This window comes from Micropterus dolomieu, linkage group LG22 (genome assembly GCF_021292245.1).
Source record: "Micropterus dolomieu isolate WLL.071019.BEF.003 ecotype Adirondacks linkage group LG22, ASM2129224v1, whole genome shotgun sequence".
Lineage (NCBI taxonomy): Eukaryota > Metazoa > Chordata > Actinopteri > Centrarchiformes > Centrarchidae > Micropterus > Micropterus dolomieu.
This window is the reverse complement of record NC_060171.1, coordinates 28,719,848-28,740,950: the sequence shown is the minus strand read 5'-3', so window position 1 is coordinate 28,740,950 and position 21,103 is coordinate 28,719,848. Positions and strand designations below refer to the sequence as shown.

Sequence of the window (21,103 nt, the reverse complement as noted above, 5' to 3'; positions counted from 1 at the left end):
TCTGATGTGGTGTGTGTGTCAGACAAAGAAAGAAAGAGACGGTATGCATGTGTATGGCAGCAACAGAGAGTTTGTGGTTGTGTGTGTGTGCATGTAAGAAGATACCCTCTTCTTTGTCACCTCAACGGTGCTCATACATCTATGAAGTTTTAATGAGGCTAGGAGTCGTCAGTGTAAAGCAGTTTCACAGTGGTTCTGTAGAACTGAAGCCAAGCCCTCGTGTACACACACACATCTGACGATCCAGATAAACGTGCTGACAGCCTTCTCTTTTCATCCACATTCATCATGTACATTGAGGAAACATCAGTCAGTCATGATATACCAGTATGGTGACTCAGAATAATTCCCTCCAGATCACTGAAATGCTCTTTTCGTGCAGCTCCAGCAAAAGACAAAATAGTCATTTATACTCCACTTGTATAAAAAAGGACAGACGAGTGCAGAAAGTGGGTTTCCTGAGTGCAATGTACAGTAAAAAGAAATGTTCAAAAGAAAGTGGACATCCTCACTCAGTTGTTCCAGTGCAGAACCTTTAATTGTTTACTGTGTACATTTTCTGCTGAGTTGTTTCCAGCTTTCATTTCATACAGAAACACACACACACACACACACACACACACACACCCCGCCCGCCTTCCAATCCTGCCGGACCTCCCTGTAGAATACAACTGTCAGGCCGAGGCAGAGATCTTGCGTACGTTGCAACTTCTTCCCTTAATTATTGTCACAGCTGAACTACGCGCACACTGATACTTGGTGATGGTTCTTTTACTTTTAAATTTTTTATTTCTTCCATATGTTCTGCAGAACCTAAAACAGTTGGAAAAAAACATGATTTTTTATTTTAATCTTCTGCTTTTTCAATGTTTGGCCAAACATATTTCTTTACAAAACATGTTTTACGGGGCAAAAATAATATTGAAGTTTGCGGTGGAGTAGAGAAGTATGAGACAGTATCTCAAGAACTGATTAAGACTAATGTACCAGGTTGGAGTTTTTTTAATTTTTATTATTTTTCCCTACATATTTTTTTCTTTCAGACTCCCTTCTTTTTCCTTTGTTATTCTTGTGGTATTTTATAGGAACATCCACACTACCCCTGTTTCCCTCCCTTCTTCGCTCTTTCCGTTCCTTGTGTTTTTTTGCTTACATCCTCGTTCCCACCGTGCATTCCCCCACTCCCTTCTTTTATCCCTCCCTCTTTATCCTCCCTCTCTCCCGCCTTCATTTCCAAACACAGACACTGCCAAACCAAAAGGGTAGCACAGTGAGGTTAAACTTGGCGACTGAATATAATGTGTGTGTATGTGTTTTTGAAAGACAGAGAGAGAGGGAGTAGAAGTACAGGCTCTCAGTGTCATTGCAGACTAATGGGAGCCAGCTGTGGGCAAGGTTAATTTTAGCTAACTTGCTAGCAAGCATTAACCCGGCCCTAGACATAAACTGTAGCATCAGCAGCTCGTTTACCTGCAGCCTTTATGGCAACAGCCTGATGTAGTTTGCTCAGGTAAGTTTTGCAGCTGAATTTAAACACAGGACGTAACGGTTTCCACAGAGACTGATGGTGGTAGTATGCCCTGAATTACATTTGCCGTATACATTAAAAGTCAGGCTTGGTTCTGGTGACCAGTTTAGCAGAATCTAGGCCATTGTTTGACCTTCGTACAAATGAAAGAATGAGAAACAGGAGAAATAACTTCTGTTTAGGATTAAACTCTTTTACATAATTTTTTTTTCCTTTTATGTAGTTTTAAGGTGGAAAATCTTATTCTAGTAAAATAAAAATATTCAAGCTGTCTTGAACGCACATGTGTGTGTGTGTGTGTGGGGGGGGGGCAGTTTTAAGAAATATAGATAGGATATTTATTATGATGATTTTTGTTCATATTCTTCATTTATACATTTCATCAGTTCTTAGAAATTGGATTATTGGAATTTCATACTGTAGGGTAGCCCTACATATTGAATCCACACTGTGGTGCACTGAGTTCTTTAGCATATAATTTTTATCATCGCTGAGATACATTTTCCTTTAAAATATGGCTCATTGTGACTTTACCTCAACTCCGCTGGGGCCCCTGGTTGTTAACATATATGTTCCTCTTATTGGTAAACAATTTTTAACTTCACTTGTTTGTTAAAGTTTTGATCACTGACCAACTTGAATGTTTCCATATTGTGAAACACCCTTTCCTTTCATTCATCCATTTTTTGTCATTCAAAGAGCTTTGTTTGTGGTTTCCTTTATGTGAACAAACTGCCATGCTTCTTTAGGCAAAAGAGATACTGATCTTTCCTAACATCCTGGCCTGCACTCCAGCTTACCTAATCACCACAAATGTATGTGTATATATGTGTGTGTGTGTGTGTGTGTGTGTGTGTGTGTTGGGGGCGGGGGGGGGGGTCTGAAAATGTAATGCAGTCTGTCAGATTTTAACCAGGAATCACGTTTTTAGAGACACAGAGCAAGTCCTTTAGTGGGTGTTTGGAAGCCTCAACTTTTCAATGAAGAACAAAATAAGCTTGGAGTGTGGCGGGCTGCTGGTGAAACATGTTAAACTGATTAACACAATAACAGCTCAGCACCAGTTACAATCCCATTTAATTTGCACTAAAATGTCAGGGTGAAGAGGCCTCAACTGAACTGTATTTTTCTGGCCCTAAACTATTTAGTCGGTCATGAAAACACTTCACTTGAAATAGGTTGAGATTTGGTTGGAAACTGGCTCTAGAACCGACTGTTTGCTCGTGGAAAAGTCATATCTTAGGATGTGACTTTAGACAAGGTTGAAACCACATGAATTTCTCTGCAAGTTTCTCACTGTTGTTTCTCTATGTGTGTGTTTGTGAGTGTGTGTGTGTGTGTGTGTGTGTGTGTGTGTGTCGCGTACGTTCTGGTGCACAACAGTGGGTGTGTTTGCACACTACCCCTGCATGCTGATGAGAAGGTGGAGCCTGACTGATTGCTAAGCCTTGTACACACGTCTCCATACAAGAAACAACCCCACACACAAACAAATAAACAGTAAGCAAAACCTAAATCAGAGAGAAGAGAGTCAGAAAGAGAAGCACATAGATTAGACGGTGGGGGACTAAATGAGAAGCAGATGAGCATCTGTCAGTGACATGATGGAGGAGGGTGGACACAAAACCCAGCACAGAAACGCACAGCACTCTATTGATGTAAGACATTACAGAATACTATACTCCACTATCAGAATACTGTATTTTCCAGTATCACAATTCAATTAATTGAATTAAGAACTGCTATCATGGCTGTAGAGTCTAGCCTTGAATAAGAAAATACTGAACATTGGCCCTTTAATGCTACGAGGTCACTCCCCAACTTTCATATCTGGAACTTCCATCCCACTTTACCATTATTGTCTTAGTGGATACAAGTTGTTCCGGATTATTAGGAGTCAGGAGAAAAATTGGCAAATATGGACACAGCTGTTGGTACCTGTGTAAATATTTTATTGTACCTCTGCAGTGCTGCAGCTCCACACCTACCACCAAATCTACAAATTCAGCTGTACTGTGCAGTAGAGGACTGGACAGTCATTGACAAAACATTATTTTGATACTTAAAAGTTTAAATTCATAAATGTTGAATAAAACAACAATATTGCACGTCCATCTGGCCATCTGAAGAAGTTCCATAATTAAATGTATTCTAAAAATCTTTATACCCTTCTCTGGTATATAAAACAGGATACAGTAAGTAAGTTGTACTGTATGACTGTTTGTTGAAGGTGAGTGTTTAAGGCAATCAATGCTAGTGCCAGATTGTACAGTATAATAAATGTTCTGGTTTATAGCAGATTATGATGTGGTGACTGTTCACATCCTTCCACAGCTGTAGCACCAGTCCAGTCTTTTGGAAAGCACCTCTATCAGCACAACTGTTATCTCCTTCAGCTTAATGTCAGCAAAACAGTTCGGCTGTGTATTCAAGTTTGAATATTTGTCCTTTTCTTTTCTCAGGTTTCGGGTTAAACAATGAGAGAAATCTAGAAACTTCTGTATGGCTGGTATGTTTGTGTCATCATGACGCTGACATTTTTAAACTTTGTCAGATTTGGTCTTCGAGGCATTTTTTCCATTTAATCTGTTCAGAGATCCGGTCACAAGTACTCCCAGCCTGCATCCCAAAGAACAGTAAACACACACACAAAACCTTCTAAAGCCATTTCTTGTCTTCGTTGCCCTCTAATTTAGTCATCAGCTTTAAGCCTCCAGGATTCTCCTCTGTCAGATGTATATCGACATCAAATGTGTGTGTGTGTGTGTGTGTGTGTGTGTGTGTGTGTGTGTGTGTGTGTGTGTGAACACGCGCAGTGTGTGGTGTTATGTTTCCCTCTGAACGGAAGCTGTGCCACCAGTGCATGACTTGTCAGTGACATCATCAAAGCCCGACCACTAATTGGTTCCCTCTGCTACTGCTGCTCTGCATCCGTGTGTGTGTTGCGTGAATGTGTGCTGTTGTGCTTTACGTCTTGCACGTCCTGAGTCATTGTTCAGTACATTTAATAAGGCTTGTTGAATTTAAATAAATTTAAAGTATTGTAAACCTTCTTCTGAGCTTCATAGACAGTCGGCGTCACCGTGTTCAGAGACTTTGATGCACCACAGAACCTCTTCACACACAGCACCATCACCATCTCCTCCTACAGGGTTTCATATTTCCTGCTCCAGGCCTTAGATCAATGACCACACCCACTCCCATAATGCACTGCAGCACACGCGCAGACAGGGTACCCTGCTTATATGCTCTTTGTGTGTGTCCCAGTTTTATGTTGACATTGTGTCTTTGTGTTTGAGTGAAACTCTGTCTGAATGCATGTGCGCACACAAGGTAGAGGCAGAAGAGTGTGTGTGTGTTTGTGTGTGAGGTTAAAAAAAAACCAACAGAAAGACACAAGGTTCAGACACAAAACTTTATGTAGAGAGGGAGAGAGGGAGAGAGAGGTCAGTCTGGTGTGAAATCCAGCATGTGTGTGTCAGCTCTATTTCTCTATTCTTAGTCCTTCTCTTCCAGTAACTGAGCTGGACTGAAGTATGCAGCACTACTCACCTGGACACCTGGAGTGGTAGCCTAAACCACGGCAAACCGTTCAAGCTCCTACTCCTTACTATTCAAACTCCTTATGGTTTCTGTGCAGTGTAGAAATGTCACACTTCCTGGATTTGAAAAAAGCATTGAATGTAATGTAAATTAGTAATACATAAACATATTTTGTAGGTGATATGGATTCATGTTTGTCAGTACGTTTGGAGTTTTCATTTCCTAAGGTCAATTTACAAAAATCTTTAAAGCTGCACTGATCAGTAAAAAGTAGCAATTAAATGACTGTGATTAGTGATGGGCCCACACAGAATTATCATCTGACTTGGCAGCTGCCCTCAGCTCTACAGACAGTTCATCTCATTGTTTTGGCTTCATGGCCCTCAACTTTACTGCTCTCATAAGCATCGTTTCCAGCGGCAGCTGTTCTCAGAGAAGAAGCTTTGATAAACCCACTGCACATTACCTGCCGAGCACCAAACGCAAAAAGACAACGTTAGCAGCTAACTGGTCAACATAATGGAGCATTTAGCAGCGAAGGAGCCAGATGTTTCCCACAGGATTTAGTGAAGAGCTAAAAGGAGAGTAAATATTTGTCGGTTTGCATGAAACATGATTTTAAATGAATGATTGTTGCTTTTGTGTATACTGGATACAAAATGGGCAACTCTTTGCTAACATGTTAGCCATTGCTGCTTTATGAAATGTTATTATGTCAGTGTAACAGATTAATTCTGCTTCATCAAAAGGAATAGAAGACATGATGGTTAACTTTTTTGTAAATGTAATTTAACATAGTTTCTACCTATTTAAACTTGAGTTGGTTGATCTTTGCGGCATACTCTCTCCCTCTCTCTGGTCTAGTAACTCTATCTGCAGCCCTGTGTATGGATTTGCATGATATTTCCATTCCTATGAAAGCCATAGGAACAAAGAGTGGTTTTTGCCCCCCTGGTGCTCACAGAGAGGACTTTGCATAGCAATGATGCACATTATGTGTCTTCATGCAGTTAGAGACTCAGACGGGGCCGGGGGCCAACTCACAATGGGAATACAAACTGCCAGTGAACCAGTGAACAATTACCTTGCAATAGAAAACATATGACCTGACAAAGGTTTTCAGTACTTTAGTCCTGAACATGAAACAACTGATAGAACTGAAAAATGAGATGTGAGTCATGATGCCTTGCAGCAGCCAGTTTGCTTTCACTTTAGTCCGTCCGGGGAGAGTACTGAATGAACAACACAGGCGTTTTGATTTCTAGAGAACAACACACAGTATGTAAAGATGTGGAATTAAGTTGTCCTGTGATGTTTGCAGGTTATTACCTATCTCTCACATATGGCTCCTACTCTTTAGTACACAGCAACATATTTGACGTCGGCCTTGATGACCTGGCTGTGTCAAGTATCATGCGATGTGTGTGTGTGTGTGTGACCCATGTTGTTTTGCAGCCTTTATAATTACAGTGAGGGAAAGCAAAAGAAGAGAATGATCATGTGGTGGAGAGTACCATACTATTATACTTGCTTTAGCAGGTGGTATGTGTGTGGCTCAGACAATTGGTCAGTAGACGTTGTATTCAGTGTGGGATTAGGAACAGAACGCCAGTAACGTGCTTTATCTCCACCTGCTGCTGTCACACCTGACACACACACACACACACACACACACACACACACACACACACACACACACACACATCCTTGTGTCACTATCTTCAAGGGGACCCGTCATTGACATAATGATTTTGTTAGCCCCTGACCCTAACCTTAAACCTAATTCTAACCCTAACCCTGAAACCAAGTCTTGACTCTTAGCCACTTAAACTTGTGGGGACCAGCGGTTTGGTCACCACAAGGCTTTCGGACAATATAAGAATATATTTTGCTATTCATCTGATTGTTGCTCTCTCTTTAAATCACTTTTTCCATATGTAGCTCACTCTGTAACTTTTCTCTCAGCTTAGTTTTCTTCAGAAAGGAAAAGGCTTAGATAATCGGAATTTAGGAGTTTAAATGTAAAAATGGTTAAATGTGAATGGGACCACACATTTGGTTAAAAAATAATAAATCTGTGATATAAACTAGTGTTGGGCGATATACATTTGTCTACTATTAGGGATTGCCACACCATTTATACTGTGGCATCCATCCCTTTAGTATCTCTGGGTCTAGGTCATAAGCGACATTGCAAATCAATGAGCAGAGCTGCTTTATGGCGATTTTGGATTTTTGAAATGAATTTATAAATTAATTAATCAGCTGACCTGCAGTAAATTATCAACTATTTTGATAACTGTTTAAAAGGTTGCTTGTGGAATTTTTAACCACTGTTAAAGCTTTAGTGGAGTGTTTTCAGTGCTATTCCACTAATCTACAGGTGGCGGTAGCATGTCATGAAACAGACTAACACGTCAATAAAGGCGGTAAAGAAGAAGACTGCAAACACGGCAGAAATTAAGCAATGCAGGTTCAAACTTCGACTTTGCAAAATGTTTTAAGGAGAAGGAAATGCATTCTGCACGTTTGTTTCAGGTCAAGGATACACCCAAGGCATTTTGGTGAGTAACACTGAATGTAAACAGAAACATTGCTTGTTTACAGGAAAACTCAAAAGAGAACTAGTTGGTAATTTTTTATTATATAATTAGCTTTTAGGAAATTTACTATTGCTGTTCCCTATTTTCTGACATTCTATAGACAGAGCAATTCATTGAGTAAAATCATCGACAGATTAATCGATAATAATAAGACCAATAATCCTCACTTGCAGCCCTACTGCATCAGGTATGTAATTCCCTGGATTAGCCAAAAAACAGACATTCCTGTCAGCTGATTTCATCAATAAACTTTTGATCAATGTAGTGAAATGTTACTATGTCCCAATATATATCAATTTCTCAATCAAATATTACAGAACCACATTAGAGGATTTTATCCACGTCACACACCCCAAAGTCAGCTACAGAACTTAAGTGTATCATATGTATCAAGCCAATATGAGGCTCAAGGTGTGAAAAACACTCCTACAGCATCGAAAGCTGTCAAAAATACATTTAATCTCATTTTATTCATTTCACGTTTGTCTGTGTGCTGCTTTCCAATGTATATTGTAATTGTAATAATCAAATAGATGATTTGTTGATGTCATGCAGCCCTACCAGCAAGAGTTTTTTCTAATAAATAGTGTATGGGATATATTCCTTCTGTGCTTCTTTTCCGCTTTTAATTTAAAATACAGATAGCAAAAAAAATCACTGTAGATACCACGACTCTCTCTTTCTCTCTTCCTTCCCCTTCATGATCTCTTCCTCTGTTTTACCTTCTCTTTTATTTCACTTTATACCACCAGAAATGACAACATGCCATCTGTGCTGAGTAGTTATTAAGGCTTTGTTGTTGACTGTGAAAGAGGCGCTGTGTGTCAGAGTACTGTGGGGAGGGAGCGTGAATCAGGAATGTGATTTACACTTGAGTGCCGTATTGTCTTCAAAATGCTCGATTTTCTAGTCTGAGACCAGAGGGGGGGGGGGGGGGGGGGGGGGGGGGGGGGGGGGTGATGAGTGATATTTGGTCCGATGAGCTATAAGAAAGAAAGAAAGAACTTAGCAGGAAGAAAGAGTGAGAGCATGTGCTGTGTGTGACTGGCTGCTGACTCAGACACACACACACACACACACACACACACACATGTTTATTGTGTGATTAACACATACACACAGATTTCCAGACAGTCACTAGAGCTCATCTGTATTCGAAATGATCCGCACACACACACACACACCGATGTTCACTGTTTGAATGTGACACGCAACCTCCCAGACGCTCTGACAGTCATTGATGTAACATTCTTCTGGATAATAACATAATTACTGCATTAAATCAGCTGGTGCCTCCAGCTTAGACAGCATGCACATACAAATACACACAGAGTGCAGAAGAGAAGTGAAGCAGAAAAGCGCATATGCTTATGTGTAATAAAAAAGAAGGAGACACAGAAATGATTGTGGTGACGGAGTAATTAAAAGAGGCATGCTTAAGTCTCTGTGTTGTTTATTTCAATGTGTTTTTATGCGCTCGTGTGTGTGTGTGTGTGTGTGTGTGCGCGCATATGTGGGAGATTGCCACAACTCATGAGACTGAAAACACAGATGACCATTGTGTTCACACACCTCGTGGGCACTGACTGTGTGTGTGTGTGTGTGTGTGTGTGTGTGTGTGTGTATGTGTGCAGCAGTGGGCAGTTGTGCTGACTAGATGGTTGGCACCAGTCTCAATGAGAGGCACAATGCCAACACATCCCTCTACATCTGCGTCACAAACTGTCTGCCAACTCACTCTGTCTCTCTCTCTCTTACACACACACACACACACACACACGCACAGTGTAGGAAACACTTAAGGTAGCTTGGACAGGTTTAAAATCAAAAGCGTGAGATTCAACTTGCCTGCTGAAGGCTGGCTCTATCAGCGTGTGTTCAGGTCTTTGCTTAGCGGTGACAAGATCAGGGTGGCAATTACAAAGATAAGTGTGCTCATAGTTCCCAAAAATGCCAAACATTCACCAATGAATGACTTTCAAAATGATACACAGTGATTCACAAGGCTGCAGCTGGTAAAATCGTTACATCCACAGACTTTGTGATCCTAAGGGGTAGTTGAATTATCTAGAAATACTTCAGTTGAAGTTTAAAACTAAAATCACCTAAATTTGATGTCTGTCACTCAGAAACATGTGATGCAAGGACTGGCCACAAAAATGTGATCTAAATGTTCAGAGCCAGAATCACAGGACAAAATGATGTAAGACTCTACATTACGTGCATGACGGGTGTCACCTTGAGCCTCCAGAACAGCTTCAGTGCTCACTTGTCTTAGTCCCTGAACTCTATAACTCTAGATATTCCCTCATCGGGTCGGGTGTTTTGGTGATGGTGTTGGAGAGTCAGTGACCCCTCGTGCATGCCAGCATTTGTAATGTTTCTCCACTCATTTATTCAGGGTTTTCCTTTAATTTGTGAGTGAAGTAACACAATACACAATCAGACTAGAACAGGGAGCTCACACAAGGTGTAGCCATGTAAACATTAGATTACAGCATTCTTTGTAAGCAACATAATTTTATTATTAACTTGTTCAGGCTGCAGCTCATAAATAGAAAGTAGACTCTGAACAACTTATAGTAGTGTTATTAATTATTATTAGGCATATATTAGACATCATATATTGTATTAGGCTATATATAACAGTATTAGGGTAACATTAATATCTAGGAATGTACAAAAAGCATTTCACATGCACACAAGCATGTGTGGTTTTTGAGACTTTAAAGGTTTCCTGTGGAGTTTCTGTAACACTATGGAGCTGTTCATCCATGAGTGGGTCCCTGTTTTGTTAATCTCCTCCACGGGCACGAGAACACACATGTGACGCGATGCTCCTTCCTGCCAGTGGTTTCACACTATTCCACTGATCAACAGGTGGCGGTAACGAGCCAAGATAAGCAGCAATGCGACAGCAAAGGCAGTGAAGAAGAAGACCGCAAGCAAGTAAACATGCATTTAAGATACTTTTAAAACTTTTAACCTACTTTGCAAATGTTTTGTGAGGTAGGGAATGCATTCGACACATTAGCTGGAGCTCAAGGATGCACACAATGTGTTTTGGGGCGTAAACAGAACTTTAGTTTGTTAACAAGGAAACTCCACAGCACTCTTTAAAACATGGGAATATGAATTTCACATATGCTATTTGCTTAAGGAGGCTTGACAAAGCATCATAATATTTTATAAGACTACTAAATGTTTTGTATGTACAGTGTTTATCTGCAAATGTTTCTAGTGAAAATCTTAATCTGCAAAGTAGCTATTAGCTGTCGAAAAAATGTAGTGGAGAAGTTCATATTCGTGTCCAGATGTTCTTTAGAAATGATCGACAGAATGAAAAAAAATTGACAGAATGAGCACCAATCACATCATTTGTAGCACAGCCAGGTAAATCAACACATCACAAATCTTCCCACATGACATCTGAGACCAAAAGTAACCTGCTGCGTTACTTTAAAAACTTACACTCGGTTTTAAAGCGAGTCTGAATTTCCACTGCATTTTACCCTGCTTCCTCTTCTTATTCACAGTGGTGCTGCAGTTTGGCAGTGTGAGAGTTCTCCTGTCTGTGTGTGTGTGTGTGTGTGTGTGTGTGTGTGTGTGTTAGTAAATGGATGTGGGGGTTGACATGGTTCTCTCTCAGAGGAAGTCTGTGGTTGGGCCGTTTCTACATATTTTCCTCTCTCTCTCTGTCACACACACACACATTTTCCCTGTCATGCCAAATGAAGCCTTCTTTTAAAAGCACCATGCAGCCCCACAGATGTGGAAGCCATCTCTCTCCTTAACTCTCTCTAACACACACGCACACATACACACACATACATACATACACACACACAGAGAAAAACATTCACTCGAGTAAACACAAAAACCCACAGTCTCTCGGAGTGCGGTCTCCCCTGCAACCCCGGTGCAGTGTGGGTAGCTGTGGTAAAAGAGGTCCCTGTGAGAGGCTGTCCAAAAATAGCCTGAGTAAAAATGCAGGAACGTGGAGCTCGCCCAGTGTCACACAGAAAAATCCAGTCATTTGTGTGTTTGTGTGTCTGTTGGGGGGAGTGTTTGATTTTGTTGATTTATTCCTAAATACTTGTTTACTTGGATAAAAATACCACCTAAAAATACCACATAAAAACTTTCTACCCTGGGAAAAACAGCTGCCTGTAGTCTCTTTGTCATGGAAACCAGTGTCATGGGAATGAAGAAGACAATGAGACAAAGAGAAGAAATAGAAAGAGAGCAAGTTAGATCTTAGCTTATTCACTCCACATTTATTGTATCATGCTTTGATACAGGTTGTTTTATCATCTTCATACAGCTCTGTGTGAAAGCCTATCCAAAGTGTTCTTTATGGAAGATACCGCATGTTTATGCATATTTTCTCAGTCTGATAGTGTTTTAGATAAATGTCCATTGGAGTCATCAAGCCAAGGGGCTCTTTACCTACCAAATGATCCACTATTTTCAGTTTTTTTGTTGCTGAAAACAGATGCCTTCTGCGGCCAGAACAACCCAATAAGATGAGTGAGAGTGAACCAATCAGTAAAGTTGCAGGCCGTAAACCAAAACAATGAAATTAGAGATGCTCTCTGTGGGACTGAGGGAAACTGCAGTTGGGTGATAATTCTCTGTGGGTATGTCACTATTGTTCACTATTCTTGTGATCCATTGTTACAATGCTGATTAATTAATTAAATTAATTGAAATTAATCAAGTCCTATAAAATATGCCATATAAATTGCTTGCATATCGCTAGATAGTCAGGAAGGAAAATCTAGAAGATAACAAGGTAAATATTGGATTCTTAAGGCCACAAGACGGATATTTGAGAACAAAATTAAAGTAATATGCTGCCACAAGCAGTTTGGAGGTAATTTGATGCAGTTTCGTGGTAATTTTTGTATATTTTGGAGCTGTTAAAAGAAAGACCTGTTACCTAAAAAGCTACAGAGAAGGTCAAAATGCAACTCTTACTTGACATCTGGAAATCACCTTTTCTCTTAACAAAATATGTTTTAGTTCAACTCACATTGCAGCAACTTGAATTTAGATAGACTGCCAAATCTCAACGGAGAAATGGTTCTGTGATCCTACACATTCCTTCACATTACAAAAATACACACAAACACACTCACATATTTGGTGGTTACATTGCTGCCCTCCTAGAGCCACATCCATGTGATATAACCAGGAGCTGAGAAAGAGACATGGTCTGACCCTCCTCTTCCTGTCTGACAGTCTGACGCTGCTGACTAGGTTTACTGTGCTGGTCAGCGTACATGAGGAAGAGAAAGAGGTTCATAGAATATAGATAAGCACTTCTAGTCACCTTATTATTGCTGCTAATCCTCCCACTATCCTGCTCTCCCTTTCACTGATAGACAATATAGACGCTACACAAAGTCAAAAAAGACAGACGTAACGATTTGTAGACTATTCTTGACTGGTTAATGTTGTTGTAGAATTTTTTTGTCATTATCATGCCAATGGGAACATGAACATTTATTTTCAATAAATAAGTAAGTAAAACAGGAGCTGGGAGCTGCAGCCTGAGATCATTATCCCAGGATAAAAGACTACAGTCATATTTTAGCTGTCAGTGTGTGAATAAAGGCATTGAATAAGTTACAGACCCCGGGCAGTGGCCATAAAAATTAACACACGCACGCACACAAAAAGTGACGAAAAGAAGAAAATGTTTTTAGGCGTCTAATATTTACTTTGGATCACTTTGTCCACACTCAGTCCAAAAGAAACGCTTACTTTTCCACTAAAACAGGACTGACACCCTGCAGCAGCAAACACACACACATAAAGATTCACAGATTGGTACACATGTATCCTTACACACATTCATGCAGACGCACTAAGTTTAACTGATACATACAAGTGCGTGTGCGTGTTTGTGTGTGATTTACTAGTCCAACACTCAATTGTACTGGAGAGGTGTTGACGTAGTTGGTGGTTTTTCCTCTTTCACAGCAGTAACAGGGGGCAGAGGGAGGAGAGGCCACCATCTCCCAAACACAGAGCTTTTTATTATTCTGGAGAAACAGCTGACGGTTTCTGATTTAAGAATTGCAATTTTGTATGCAGCCCCAGGTCATATTAGGCTGCTGCTCCTCCCTAAGGCTACTGTAAAATTGGCCAATAATAAAGTCATGAGAAACAGAGACTCAATCTTGTGTGGTTATGGAATAGCATCAGATCTCAGTCTTTGTGTCTTATGGCTTGTCTTATTTTCCGTGCAGCCTTTAACACCTTAGATTTACATCAGAGATTTTCCATCATCAGAGGGTTTTAAACATTACCAGCAGAGGAACTTAACAGAACAAATGTCCAGTCTCCCACAGGACACACGTGCAATGAAATACCAAAATACTTAACTAATGCTACAGTAAGTTTCAAATCTGCAGTACAGTGTCGGAGTGAAGCCATACAAATGAAATACAGGCATTAATATGTCTCTCTCTCTCTCTTTCTGTCTCTAAACAGGTCCATTTAAAGGCCCCTATGATCTTAAACGGGGTGTGTGTGATCTGGAGAGGCTGGATCGACCTACAGAGGCTGGATGGGATGGGATGCCTGGAGTATGATGACGAGAGGGCGCAGGTAACACAATACATGGAAACAGAACAGTCTGGGGGTGTGGAGTTACAAAGAGGTGAGCTTACCAGAGCTCTGTTGCCAGCTCCCCAGACTGGACTGTCGGCAGTCAAGCAGTATTGTGGGTGAAGTGGGCGCCAGGTTTTGGCAAGGAAGAAGAGCACATGCTATAAAAAAAACACACTTTTGATGCTTTTCGTTAAAAATTGTCCATTATGAATCCACCAAAGTTAAAGCAGTCAATCCTGGTGGAGTACTCCTTTAAACAAAAGAAATAGCTGCTTTATAATGTGTCTCTTTTGTCATTGAGACCTCTTTGTCACACAAGAAACCAAACTCACTTTCACTGTGTGTGTGTGTGTGTGTGTGTGTGTGTGTGTGTGTGTGTGTCTGTGTGTCTGTGTGTGCAGCATGAAGATGCTTTGGCCCAGGCAGCCTTTGAAGAGGCTCGACGCAGAACCAGAGACTTTGAAGACAGAGACCGATCGCACAGAGAGGATCTAGAGGTGAGAGGGCCCTGTAAAGGTGTTGCTTATGGAGGACTGCTGCTGGTCATATGCAAGAACAAGTGGTTTGTTACTGCACAGTGCAGCGCCAACTGTAACAGGACAAATCTGCTTCCTCTTTAAACCTTAGCCTCACAAAGCCAGCCTAAATGTCATACATTCTGATTTTGCTTCAAGATTCTTAATGAACAAGTGCTGGGAGTCATTTGGTCCCAGTAATCTGTGAACTGAGCTCTACTTGTGGTTTACAGAGACAATATTGTGACTTGATCGGTCACTCGTCAACCACTACTTTAAGAGTAACTTAACACCATACTGAAAATGCATTGTTTCTCACAAGTCTGTTGCACCTCTGACCACAACCATCATCATTGTTGGGTGTGGTCAAAAGTGTGCCCCATTGCACCTGTAAGCACACCCAACAGGGATGACTCAGTGAAAATGTCACGTTTGTGGGCTGGCTTTTGAAGGCTAGACTAAACCAACTGGAAATTTACAAATAAATTTAAATTTACAAAAATTATTTTCAGATTTACTTATTCATAGATCTAACCAAGCATCATCAAAACAGCTTGCTTATAGTACTATTTGCATTGTCTTGCAAACCACTCAGAAGATTATTTGGTACTTTTTGTACCAAATAATCTTTTGTAAAATTTGATTAACAGTAAATGTGTACATACTTTATTACAGAGATAATTGGTTAATATTTACCAAATGTAACTTAAATTTGTTCTACATTGTCCATAGTTCCTTAAGTCTATAATGATTGGTGTTTAGAGAAGACTAAACACTCTTTTTTTAGAGCCACTGGGTCAAATTTCCAGAAGGACTTTCTTTGCTTAGCGCTTGGGGTGGCTTAGGGTTGTGTGATGTGTGGTTGTGAGCTTTAATATTTTTTTTATTTAAATAGCATTTCTACACATTGAATCATAGGTTTAGTGCATGATCAGTTTGACGATAAATCTAATCTAATAATTGATTTCATATTATTTAAATATTGAATGACTGATTCAGTTTTGTCAGGTGTCCCAAAAGCCTCAGAAGGGAAAGTAGTTTATTTACTTACCCAAATCACATCAACAATCGTAAAACCTTCCCAGAAATGTGATTTGTCTGAAGATCTGTTCTTTAATTGTGTTTTTTTTTGGTAAATTATCTCTTTGTACAAGTTTGTGCTGCCCAGATGTCTTGTACACAAAGTTATACGCTGTCCGTTTGAATTTTGAAATCGTCCCAAATGCATTTAACTACTTGAGACAAACGCACTTTCCCAGCAAGGCTTTGGGGAGATCAATGGCATCCTTCATAAGTTGACGCCCTACGAATGAACCCCAAATTGTTTATTTTTTAGGACCCTGTGGTTTCTAAAATCTGGGACTGATGACACACAGACAGACAGCCAGCAGAAAAGAACAGGGTCTGTGTCCTTCATTTCTCACCATCTATCACACTGTCATGCACTAAACCACCCTGTGTGTGTGTGTGCATGTGAGTGTGGTTGTGTGCATGTGAATGTGTCCATCTGTTTAATATATGTATGTGCATTCTCGTGTTTGTCCATCCTTTTTTTGTGTGTTTTTATTTTAATGTATGTGTGTGTTTGTTCATGAACATGCATGCTCTTCTGATGAATTTTATGACTATACTATCTGCTCCTGCTTGTGATATGCGTGTGGGGCATGAGAGGCAGAAATGGCAAGATGTGACCATTACATAGCTAGTTTGCACTATGGCACACACTCACACACAGACACACCGACCACATCTTTGCAGCACATGGTCCTGCAGAAATTAGAGAGAAAGGAAAGGCAGGAACTCAGCACATGATGAGAACAGAGGGGGAGAGAAGCACAGATAAGAAAAGAAAGAGGAAAGAAAAAAAGAGGCATTTATTGAAGGTCGTCTTTCAACTGACTGATCTCATGTTTCTTCCCTGAGGCTCTCCGAGAAAAATAAAACCTTGTGTCTCCTGCTGAATCAATATAAGTACCATCACTATCCCCTAAAACATACACTCTGTAAAAAGGCATTTAAATTCACACTTCACCAAGTCCACTTCACACTTTAGGTTCTATTCATGTCTAATTTAATGAGAATTAGATGATAAAATATATCCCATTTCATGTCTGTGTTTTAAGTATGAAACTAGAGCCTTTCTGCTAGCTTAGCCTAGCATAAAGATTGGAAACGGGGAAATCGCTTGCCTGGCTCTATCCATGGTAAAAACAAAAACCTGCCTACCACCTCTTCTAAAACTCACTAATTAACATGTTACATCTCACTACATTAATCTAGACACAAGCATAAATGTAAAAATTTCAAGTTGTAGTTGTACTGTGCAGTGTTTTTTGGATTCTCTGCTGGATGTCTGGCAAATTCACAGCAATGACAACACTCTAGGAAGCTGATAGATATAATGTTTTAATTGGTGACCTTTAACGGTGCTCTTTGGGTAGATTTTTAACCAGCACAGAGCCTTGCTAGCTGTTTCCCCTGCTTCAAGTTTTTATGCTAAGCTAAGCTAACATAGGCGTCATACTTAACGGACCAACAAAAATATGAGAGCGGTACCAAACCTCTCAACCAACTCTCGACATGAAAGCAAATGAGGGTATTTCCAAAAACGTCAAACAAGGGTACAAGGGTAAGACGAAACAGGAACAAACAGAAAAACAGAGATACTAAAAGCAATTGATTAACTGATTAGGACTTGGTCTGCACTTCTCCCTAGATGTAATTTTAAAGGTTAAAGTTGTTAAAAGGCTTTTACTCCCACATCTAACAGTTGGACCAAACATGGGTCACTTTTAACCAAGGAACCAGACAAATCTGCCGAGCCCTGGGAGAAATTTCTGGCCCCCCTCCCATTCAGACTCATTTCCACCCGTCCTGGATCTTGTTGGGTCAATCACAGTCGTTTATTAAATATGGGGCAGTTTTGATATGATGACTGAGTCACATGTTTCGCTGCTCTGATTGGTTGTAGGCTCGGACCTGTGTCCCGTCTGCAGGGCCATCCAGCGCAACAAACTCAACACACAGCAAAACTCTTAAATTAAATTAAATTGTCAGACTAGGCAGTGCTGATCAAATATGAATCAAGATTCTGTTACTACACACATGTTAGCGTACTGTTTGTAATTTGTGAAAGTTTGTGACAAAGATCAATAACAGCCAAAAAAATGGCGGCTGGCAGCAGTGTGGCTGATTGTGGTTGCAGTGTGCGATAGAGTGGGTGGAGCTAGACAGGGGGTTTTAAAGGCCTGCCAGCAGGTGCCAGAAGCTGCGGAAATTATGGGGAGGAGTTTCCATGGTACCTTTAAAACAGAGCGCAGAGTAGCCTTGGACATAACACCAGGCCGCCATCTTTTTCCTGCTTGAAAACCAAGCACCGCCCCAACTTGTATGTGTCGCTCAGCGCTACATCACATGTATATATTTCTGATTGGTTGTCACTTTCAGAATTTTAGGTGATTTACGACGGTTATAATTCATCTCTGGAGACATCATGACTTGAAAACTGTACAAAATACTACAACTATGGCTATCAAATGCCTACATTCTAAAATATCTCAATAGCACAACAAATTCCATTTAGTTTGGCTAATAAACTAATAAACATACTGTGTATTTAAGACCACAGAGTGTAAAAAAACATTTTTTTTTACACTTTACACATATTCTTGGGGAGATGTTTGACTGCTTGAGTTTGTTTTAATACTTAGTTCATCATTTTGTATCTATGTGCAGCGCAGTAGTGACTTCTTCAGAGTATGGGTAGGGAACAATAGAGAAAGAGTAGAAAGTAAATAGCCTAAGTTGGAATTTTGATGGAATTAATATTTTAAAAAATGCTATTATAATTATCAACAGAAATGCTGTTATTGTCTTGCAGATGAGATGAAAAGCCATTGCAAAATTTGTTTCATAACACAATGTCTGTATGAGCCTAATTTCTGGGATTAAGATTGTGAGAAACAGCAGTCGCAGTGGGCTCCTGCAGATCTCCTCCGAGCGGTTTATTTGGGTGTAACTGACGAGCATTGCTGAATAGCGGCACAGATTCAGCCCCTGCATTTCTGTGGTCTGAACTCCACCTCTCCTTCTGTCTCTCTTTCTCTCTAACTCTCTCCAGTTAGCTGGTGAACTAGTTATCTCTCTGTCCTGTCTATACTGTATGTAATTCAACGGCTCAATGAACATCTTCTGCCTATCAGACAGAGACAGATAGGCAGATGTCACTAAATGTGTGTTTTTGTACTTGTTCTGTTGTTTAAAGTGAAATTAAATTAAATTGTTCCACCTATATCCACAGTCTACATTTGTAAAACATACATTTAGGTTTCTATTATTGTAAATCAATAATAGATGATCAGGCAGAAAAGCAGACGCGTAGCACACCAGACGATAAACATCTCACTCAAAACCAGATAACTGAAGATTTTATCAGTAGCTATAGATGAAACCAATACATGTACATTTAAATCCATTTCTTTTACTGGGTTGAGCAGCTTTCATTACAGAAAAGCTCAGAAGAAAAACACTGTCTTGTTTTCTCATGGGTGCTCGCTGATTCTCCTTCAATTCCCGAAGCCATGTCATTTTGGCAGATACAACATTTTTCATCCAAAAGCAGTGATATTCCAGTCATTCAAGGTCAGAAGGCTCCTGTCAGGATGATAGATGGAGAAGCAATAGATCTGGAAGAAATGTGTGTTTTAACGAGGCACACGCACATTCGAACACACACACACACACACATACACTTCTCCAAGTGCTCAGCAGAGAGAGATTTGGTGGTGAATGATGAGCTGGCACTGAAAGCATTAATATATCATTAGTATTGATCGGCATCAGACCCCCTGCTTTGACTTACGTACACAGACACATACACACTTTCAGAGACACATTCAAATACTGTACAGGCACATGTGCACAAACTCGCAGATACAGCAAATCTGCTCTAACTTTGTCACCATATACACGCACACACACACACACACACACACACACACACACACACTTCTCCAGTATTGAGCTGCGGTTAAGCAGCCCATAGTGGCCCAGCAGGCTTCCATCTGTTTGTGGATCAATACAGAAAGCTCTTCTGCCTTTGTCATTAGCAAAGACCACTCCCTTCTACAAAGACAAACACTACACAACTAATGGCCGGAATGTATCATCAACAGTGCGAGTGTGAGTGAAAACAGTGGATTTTTGGTCACAACTGTGAGCAGCTTGTTTTTTTACATTCTCACATTTTGCCAGGCCAGCTTTTTTGGAATTTGCTGTGGATTATATTTCAGTCTTGTCCATGTCCATCATCTGAGTGTATTTTAAATCATTCCAACCTCAAAATAGCACGTAACTAATATTGTAAATTGTAATCAGATAACTGAGCGTTTGCTAATAGTGAAATTAGGTAGAAAAAATGTGAAGTGAAACTTCAGTTGAACAGGCTTTTCTCACAGCAGACATTTTGACTTGTCAAACACAGGTATAATCACATCAATATCTGCTGCATGCCAATGCAATAATTGGTAGGGAGAACTGTAAATGTTGTTAGTCCCACCTGTGCTTTTCCTGCTTTAATGTCTTAATGTCTTAATCAGATTCATTCGGGAAAGATTTGGACAAAAAAGAGTGCTCTGATGCTAGCAAGGATGTCAAAATACAGATTACCAAAATGCATTCAGAAATAAGAACACATGAAAAGCAAAAAATGGATTTGACAGGAAGGAAAAGAAAAGAGATGCTCATTAAGCAAACCTGTCAGTCAAATCCAAAATACAACACTTCTTGTTCCAATTCTGAGGGTTAAATAATAATTAATCTGACATATCATCAGCTTTTATTTCAATATGGCTAACTTGTTAGCAAACAGTTTAATTACACATCCAGCAGTTATGGAGCCACTTTAGCATTCATTTGGAGTCGTGATTCTGTGTGACTGCAGCATTCACTGTCCATTTAACCCTGGTTTTGGTCTCCACCAACTCCTGAGGGAAATATCTGGGTCATTAGCCGCTAAATGCTAGTCGCTAACCGTGCTAGGCATTTATCGTTAGTGTACAGGGGGTTATGTGGGTAAGTGAGTTTCACTGAAAACAGCTGCCTCATGCGCGGTGAGAGTAAACCAAAATAATGGCATAAAATAGAAAAGGTGGGGAAACCAAAAGAATTAGCAAAACATGCTATAGCACTCATCACTACAGATGCAGAAAAAGAATAAATATAAAAATACCTATTATAGCATCTTTGTTGAACACGTTACACACCCACCACCTCAATAGTCATATTGTTTGCCC

At 40.2% G+C, this 21,103-nt stretch overlaps 1 protein-coding gene across 6 annotated transcripts in view; it reads left to right on the top strand.

Annotated features, from left to right (window-relative positions):
* The window catches only part of cbfb (core-binding factor subunit beta), a 35,230-nt gene that overhangs the window by 8,312 nt on the left and 5,815 nt on the right, over nt 1-21,103 (top strand). For 2 of the 6 annotated variants that reach the window (XM_046037312.1, XM_046037311.1), the window contains exons 4-7: nt 10,555-10,623; nt 14,176-14,292; nt 14,697-14,792; nt 16,147-16,212. In XM_046037312.1, coding sequence (XP_045893268.1) covers nt 10,555-10,623; nt 14,176-14,292; nt 14,697-14,792; nt 16,147-16,176 — 312 coding nt within the window. In that variant the 3' untranslated portion in view covers nt 16,177-16,212. The remainder of the gene's footprint in view (nt 1-10,554; nt 10,624-14,175; nt 14,293-14,696; nt 14,793-16,146; nt 16,213-21,103) is intronic. The other 4 variants (XM_046037310.1, XM_046037309.1, XM_046037314.1 and 1 more) reach the window with 3 other exon arrangements.